The 8,591-nt window shown below is 34.6% G+C and overlaps 1 protein-coding gene and 1 pseudogene across 2 annotated transcripts; one reads left to right on the top strand and one right to left on the bottom strand.

The window, feature by feature from the left end:
- On the bottom strand, positions 1-1,911 carry LOC306854303 (beta-crystallin A3; the record flags this gene model as incomplete). Its single annotated transcript, XM_079392199.1, has 5 exons — positions 1,855-1,911; positions 1,645-1,763; positions 1,409-1,550; positions 1,170-1,312; positions 1-148 (listed from the first exon to the last, which is right to left on the bottom strand). Exons 1-5 carry the CDS (start codon positions 1,891-1,893, stop codon positions 1-3), a joined length of 591 nt encoding a protein of 196 aa, XP_079248325.1. The 5' UTR covers positions 1,894-1,911.
- A 1,431-nt stretch (positions 1,912-3,342) lies between these two features.
- On the top strand, positions 3,343-7,783 carry LOC306853809 (beta-crystallin B1-like; annotated as a pseudogene). The gene is made up of 6 exons: positions 3,343-3,367; positions 5,125-5,198; positions 5,323-5,441; positions 7,147-7,279; positions 7,377-7,519; positions 7,618-7,783. The product of its transcript is annotated as a beta-crystallin B1-like (transcript).
- Positions 7,784-8,591: the final 808 nt, after the last annotated feature.

Raw genomic sequence — 8,591 nt, 5'->3', positions numbered from 1 at the left:
TCACTGCTGAACTCGGCGGAGGGACTGCACCTGGGAGGTCTGAGCGTGGGAGCCCCACTCCCTGTAGTGTTTGTACTTGCCGCCATGGTGGTCACACTCCATGATGTACTGGTAACCACGGTAACCGGGGTATTGGTAACAAACCCAGCTACATGCAGTGAGAAAACACATGACAAATGCAAACTGAGATCCCTAATATTACGAGTATCCCAAATATTACAGCACCTAAAGCTAATGGTGTTTGCAGGGGTGTCCAACCAACAACCAGCAGATTTTAGCTCCAACCTGCTTGTCTGGAAATTTCTAGTGAATCTGAAGAACTTCGGTGCATCTGAAATCCCATACTGACTGATTAGGTGCTACATTTGAATTTGAACTTACTTTGCGACCTTTACAAAAAATAATCTATAATGAACAGTGCTGTGTAATATTGTCACAATGTCATTGCTGATTTCATGTTCATTAATGTTTGTTCATTTAATGCAGAGAATCCCAAACTTTTCTGTCAGCCAAACTTGTTTGACCTCAAATATTTACATGAAGACCCCTGTGATTTAAGTCAATATTATCATCACATTTGCATGTTCACAGTTCTCTGATGATGGTTAATGGTCACATTAACATGCAGGTAAACATATTAAATTAAATTTATATTTTTACTTAATCGTTTTATTTAGGTTTTAATAATTTATTCGTCTTAATTAAAAAAAAATATGATTTAGTTAATTATTAACTTTTCATCAACTCACAAACCTTCTGCATTTTTTTATGTTTAATTCACTACATACTGTTGATTTCAATGGAATAAATGGAATATGAATTGTTTTTCTTTTTTTATATCAATATGGTACATAATAATCCCAATCTAATTTATGCTATATGCAAATTAGGTGCAATGCACACTTCAGAATCTCATTGGAAACAGTAGGTCATCCAGGTACTTTTCACCTACTACACTGAATACTGTAAATTCAGACACACTTTTTTTTGGGGGGGGGGGGGGGCATATTATACAGTAGAGAAGTATTTGATTTTTGAATGCATTACTTGGTTAGCGGGTTCATTTGTGTTTAATTAGGGTTGGAGCTAAACTCGGCAGGACAGTGGCCATCCAGGAACAGGTTTGGACAGCCCTGGTGTAGAGAAAGAGAGACAAGTATGGTACTCACGCCCCACTTTGCACCTGCATTGATCCAATCTCCTTGGAGGGCCAGCCCATGGCCTGGAGAGAGGGGTAGTCATCGGTTATTTCCCACTGGTGTCCAATAAAGTTCTCCCGCTCAAAGACGGTAATCTTTGACTCCTTGTGGTTCTGTGCAGATCATAACAATGGAAAAAATAGTTTTTTTATTTGGAGAGACTGGTAAATCATTTCACCACTGATCAGTTGGCACGGTTTCAGACTCACAGCAGAGCAGATTGGCCGGAAGGACATTAGCCTCTCAATGTGGTAGGCATTGCTGCCGCTCCAAGACTCCCAGCGAGGGTAGTCACCTCTTTCCAAGATGAACTGCTGCCCACAGAAGCTGGAGTGTTCATAGCCCACCCAGCTGTTTAAACAAACACATGTACAGAGAAAATTTGCATAATACAACAACAACATGGGCTCTTTTAGATGTGTGTGTCTGTGAGTGTAAGACTTACGCGCCACACTCCACCTTCAGAGAGCGGACATTACCCATGCCACATTCCATGATGTTCTGACAGGCTGAGGTGAACTCCATGCGCTTGCCTTGGAAGTTCTCTTGGTCATAGACTGTGAGCTATACACATATTCACAGACATTACAGAGATGAGATTCAAAGCATTCTATAGCATTTTGCATGACCTCATAGCCATCAAATGTTTACTTGCCTTCCATGGCCCAAGTGGCATGGGATTAGTCAGAGCCATCCTTGAAGATATCTCTATGCTGATACACCTGAAGAACAGAGATATGCAAAAAAAAAAATCATTTATGACAAGTGTACAAATAGCCTGAGGATAATGAACAAGAAAGATATGGCAGCCAAATGCCTTTTTTGCTCCAACAAGTTAGACCTAACAAAATAATCACATTGATTATCTCTGCTGATTTAGACGATATAATCCAAACATAACAGAATAAAACCACAGTTTACAGAAAAGACAGGTTTATGACCAAAACATAAGGCCTTAAACAAAAAGTATACACAAACCTACAAATTAGATTATATCAGATTTAGCTAAACTCATTCATATAAAAAAGTATCAATATAAAGCATGTTTTATGTTATGCAAAGCATAGAATGGCTAATCTTTTTTTTAAATATATATTTTAATAAAAAAAAATAATAATTTAATGTAGTGTTTTGTTTTACATTTAATTTTCTGAAATGCAAATAAGTCATTTTAATTTTTCAGAAATGCCAATAAAAATAATTTAAATCTAATTTAACTGAATTTAACTTAATTTAATTGATTTAATTTAATACTAATTTAATCTGTTGTTTTACATTTAATTTTCTGAAATGCCAATATGACAAAAAATGTGTTCATGCATACTTTGTCAAAAATGCCCACGTATATGCTTGCTATGTTTGAGTTTTTAATTGTGTATACATGATAGTGCACACCTCCTTTAGAGTTTGCAAAGCATGTTAAAAGATGGCTGCAGTGTCTGAAAGGACAACCACGAAGGGCTTACCTGACCTACCCAACAAATAGCTGCAAGCGCTCAGGAGTTCCACACAACGGTCTCCAGATCACCAACTAAGGGCTCTATTTATATGTAGCATGGCAGAAAGGGAAGATTGGCCAAAGGGCAGGCAGGAGTCAGCACTTTGCCTCAGGCCTCATTGTTTTGGACTGAGCCTTTGGCTTTACCCAGCTCACAATGCCATCTGCCATAGCCAGGGAGGCATCGTGCCTACTGGCATCTACCACAGGAGTGGATGCCAGGCACAATGATTCCATGCATGTTTTTACATAAGACTGGTGCGTACGGCAAAACACACATGCTTGCATAAACACAAGCAAGCTGTTTCGACTTAAGATTGCTCCAGCAAAGATAACACAAAGAGTGACTTCCAGGTTTTCAAAAATGGTTGGGAAAAAGCATCGCAACCATCAAAAAAGCTAGTCAAAGAATGGTGGTTTTTAATTTTTATCTGTCATTAAAAGTCCATTTTTATCCTGCACTGAGACTCGTCTGCTCTCCTCTCGCCACAGTTACAGCCACAGAGTGATTCAGAGACCCACTTCCACCTGCCTTTACATACTCTGACACATATGCATACATACGCAATAAGCCCTTACAAGCACATCCATTCAACATCCATGTCCTGCCCACTCCTTTGACTTTATGCAAAGCAGGCTGCATGGATGGGGCCCAGTGTCGAACTAGGAGGTGCATGACTAAGTAAAATGAAGAGTGTAAATGATGGCATTCAAGTAAATAAGAAGATTAATAAATTTTCAGCTTTTTAGGTAAGTGTCAATGTGGTTCTTCAATGAGATATACTTTTTGATGGTCAAATGCATTTGATTGTGTGAATAATTAAATGCAGCACTATTTATAATTGTTTAAAATTTAATAGTCTGGCAAATGTTGTGCATCTGTTTATCACTCTTAACTTAAGATCCAAATCCTTCACAACTTAAAATTTAACTGTAACCACCAAATAAAACTGCTGAAGCTTCACACAACGGCAACAAGTCCTCTTTCTCTCAATGGAGAGGTCTGTGGCCAGTCTACTGAGGTCAGCACATTGCTTGCTCTGCTGTAGAGAGTGAATGAGTGCATGTGTGAGAGAGAGAGTTGAAGAGATAGGGGCCGTGGAGAGCCACGCTTTCTGCTGATGGAGGTAGACATCAGACATCCAGCCGAGGCCTGGAACAAAGCAATGAGCAGAGTCAGCAGGGTTACAGAGATAAGCCTGCAGTCCATAACTCTCCAAACACCCATCACTTTTAGCCAATAGCCTGGTTTCATTCTACTCTGGAAGTACTGCTGGCATATACATGTATGTATATAAAACCCATTCGAAGCCTGAAGCCATTTTACATTCGGGGCTTGGCATCCTTTCCTCCGCCAACACTCCTATTACATTCCATTGCTCTGTGCCTGACTGCAAAATTTTGGTGAGATTTGATTGGGGAGGTGGACATTTCAGAATGGCCACACTTTCAATAAGCTTGCTGTGACAGGAGAATGTATAGCGATAGATGTTTTTGACTGATTTGAGTACAAAGTACAAAAGAAAAATTCTGAAGGATCATATAACACTGAGGACAGCAGTAATGGCTGCTTTGCCATCAGGAATAAAGAATATTCAAAAATATTTAAAAATAGAAAATTTGTAATAACATTTTACAATATTACTGTTTTTCCTGTATTTTTATTTTATTTTTTCAAATTCAATAATCTTTTAAATAAGCTTGTTGTTGTTGGATTTGTTTTGATTGATTTGACTCATTTGAGTACAAAGATAAGATATTAGAATAATTTTTTAATAAATAATTCTGTAGACCACAGTAATGACTGTTTTGCTATTAGGAATAAATTATAAGTGAAAATATATAAAAATAGAAAACTCTTTTTTATTGTAATAATATTTCACCGTATTACTGATTTTACTTCTTTTTTTTTAATCAAATTTAATAAGAAACCCATTTTAGTCATTTCAGAGAGGCCGTCCTTTAAATAAGCTTGTAATTGGGGTACATAAAGACATAGATTTAGATGTGTTTGCCTGATTTGAGTACAGAAGATTAGATAGATATTAGAATAATTTCTGAAGGATCATGTGACACTAAAGTTTGGAGTGCTGGCTGCTGAAAATTATGCTTTGCCATCAAAGGAATAAATAAAAAAATATATATATTAAGATAGTAAACAGTTATTTGAAATTGTAATAATATTTCACAATATTACTGTTTTGCTGCCCTTTAAATAAACTTCTTGTGATTTGGGAAATGTAAAAATATATAGATTTAGATGCTTTCACTGATTTGAATAAGGAAGATTCAAGCGTATTGCTTTATAGAAAATAAATTTCCAACACTCATAATGAATTCTCTATAAAATGTACGACTACAACAAAGTATTAATCTTGAATCAATCTTTTATTTAAGCTTGACTTCTCTCTCTTATGCTATTAACAGCTTCAGCCACGTCACACACTGCTGTACAAGGAAGTATGGGTAGTCGCTACGCCACAGGAATGAGCTCCCACAGTGTGTCAAACCTGCCACAACATGTTCTTACTAGATTCTCACTTTTTCATCTAATATTGCCATTGCATGTCTGATGTCAAAGATGAACTTGCTGAATTATTTGTCTTTACTGTGTTCTCTGATCAGATATATCTGTTTGAGTATGAGAATTTCCAAGGGAGCATGATGGAGCTGAGTGGAGAGTGTCGTAATATCTGTGACAAGGGGCTAAACCGTGTGGGCTCCATCAGAGTGGAGTGTGGGCCGTAAGTACTCATCTGACAAATCATATGCATGATATTAATAATGATAATCATAAGATGAGAGAAAAATGAAAAATATATGGTGGTGGTGATGCTCATGATGATGATGATTATAACACAAAAAATATTACATAATATTATATTATATTATATTATATTATATTATATTATATTATATTATATTATAATACAGGCAAATACTGGGCAACAATTAATCACAATTAATCAAATCCAAAATAAAAGTTTTTGTGTACATATTATGTGTGTGTATTGTGTATATTTGTTATGTATATATAAATAAATACACATGCATGTATATATTTAAGAAAAATATGTTATGTTTATATATTAAATATATTTATATATAATATAAATTATATGAAATACATGTAAACACGTAAATATTTTCCAAATATATACTGAATGTTTGTGTCTTTATATATACATAATAAATATACACAGCACACATACATTATGTACACAAAAACATTTATTTTGGATGCGATTAATCACGATTAATCATTGCCCAGCACTGATATAACATTTTTATATCATATCAAATCATATTATATTATATTATTACACAACACCACCATTCAGATGTTTTGGATACAATTTTTTAAGAAATTAATACTTTTATTTTGGAAGGATATGTTAAAACTGATCAAAAGTGACAGTAATCAAAGAACCATGATAAAAATGTATCACAGTTTCCACAAAAATATTAAGCAGCACAACTGTTTTCAACATTGATAAAGATAAGAAATCTTTCTTGAAAAACAAATCAGCATAGAATGATTTTTGAAAGAACATGTGACACTAAAGACTGAAGTAATGACTGCTGAAATAGATAAGTGATTTTAAATGATTTAAATGATTTAAATTAGTGCTATCAAATGATAAATCACATAGAAAATAATAGTTTAATGTTTACATAATATGTGTGTACTGTGTATATTTATTATGTATATATAAATACAAATGCATGCATGTTATGTTATGTTGATATATTAAATATATTTATATATAAAATATAAGAATATAAGAATATAAATATATACATGTAAATACACGTAAACATTTTCAAAATATATACTGTTTGTGTGTGTATTTATATATACATAATACATATACACAGTACACATACATATATTATGTAAACAGCACTAATTTAAATACATGTAAATAATTTTTATATATAATGTCAAATATATTTATTTGTAATAATTTTAAATTGTAATAATAGTAATGGCTATTAATCTTTCACATATTCATTTGAAAATTCATCTTGTCATTTTAAAATATTAAATTAGAAAAGTCTTTTTAAATTATAATATTTCATATTATTACTGTTGTAACTGCATTTAATTTATTTAGTTCCTTCCTTTCGTTCTTTCAAATAAATGCTGCCTCACTAAGCACATGATAGGTAAAACTATACTGGATATAATAAAGAGGCAATTTAAAGGAAGTCCATTAAAAAAAAAAGTCCTTAATTCATATTTTCTGTGTAATTTTCACAAATTATTTTTATTTTGTAATTCTTTTCTAATTTTTTTTTATTTAACATGTTTAATCAATCACACAAAACCATATTTAACTAGCACTGTTAATAATAAAATCTGATTTATAAATACACTATTTTTTCATTACTGTAAATGCAGTAGACAAAGCATTTACAGTACGTGTGCCCTTTATCATCTTGCAGATGGGTAGGTTTTGAGTAACAGGATATGACCGGTGAGATGTTCATGCTTGAGAGGGGCGAATATCCTCGCTGGGACACTTGGTCCAACAGCTACCGTTGTGATCATCTCATGTCTGTCCGGCCCGTTAGAATGGTGGGTGACCGTTGCTTCACTCCATTTCCCATTTTATCACAAACCGTGACCAATTAGTAATAAGAGGAAAAAACGTATCGTCTTTTTACATATATAGGACCCACAGGACCATAGAATCTGTCTATTTGAGTGCATGAACTTTGATGGTCGTAAGATGGAGGTTTCTGATGAGGACATCCCAAGTTTGTGGTGCTACGGCTTCCAGGACAGAGTCGCCAGCATTCAAGTAAATGGTGGAACGTAAGTGATTTAGTATCTCTTATATTAAAAAAGATGATTACCTAGCTATTTGATGTCACCTTATCAATTCACATATGCTACGTTCATTCCTACTTTAGGTGGGTTGGATATCAGTATCCAGGCTACCGTGGATATCAGTACCTGTTTGAATTTGGATCCTACAAACACTGGAATGAATGGGGCGCCCATCACCCCCAGATCCAGTCTGTGCGAAGAGTGAGGGATATGCATACGCATCCCAGAGGCTGCTTTGAGATCGCATAAGAAACGACACATGGCATGGACAGGTGGACACAACAAAACCCTGCAGAGAAACCCTGTGGAATGTTAAAAACAAAACAAAAAAAATCTTCATATTCAAAAATAGCTGCTCTAGGGATGAACGATCATGTGTTCACGTGTGTCAGAACCACTTTTAAGTACAGAATATTACGTCCAACCGCTTAGTTAAAAAAATAAGTATAGCAAATGGATAAAACAATTTTCTGTTCCAAATGTAATGCTTGTTGAAGCATTCATCAGTTTTGTTTGATAGTTTTGCATCATTGCATGTTTTTTGCTCTACCCAAACCTCCTAGCATTTTTTTTCATTAGTTTATATAAGAATATCTACCATCCACTAATGTCCTAAAGGCTAAAGCTAATCAGAATCAATTTCTAATTTAGCTGCTAAACTCTGCAGGGAATAATCACTGAACCAGAAAGAAGTGCAATTCAGCACCTCCGCATACTCAACCTTCTCCTGCTTCATCACAGCACATCTTCTAGAATCGTGATGATCAGGGTTCTCAACATGGCTGGATGAGAAGAGGAGAACTGCTTTTCTTCTTGTTCCCGGTACAGATTTCAGATGTCCTTTACTTACAAAATAGAGGAGATCCTGCAACACTTTATCTTTCTCAGGGATGCTGGCATCTAAAAACACATTTACTTGAAAATAAATAAACAAAAATAAAAGATTTTAAAGCACAATTATCGTACAATGTTCTTAATTCATTGCTCTGCTCTGCTCTCATATTAACAGTGCTTAGACGTGAGAACACATTAGGCGAATTATTAAATTATTTATATC

This window comes from Barbus barbus (genome assembly GCF_936440315.1).
Source record: "Barbus barbus genome assembly, chromosome: 34".
Classification (NCBI taxonomy): Eukaryota; Metazoa; Chordata; class Actinopteri; order Cypriniformes; family Cyprinidae; genus Barbus; species Barbus barbus.
Note: the sequence above shows the minus strand (reverse complement) of the source record. Positions and strands in the feature narration are given on the sequence as shown.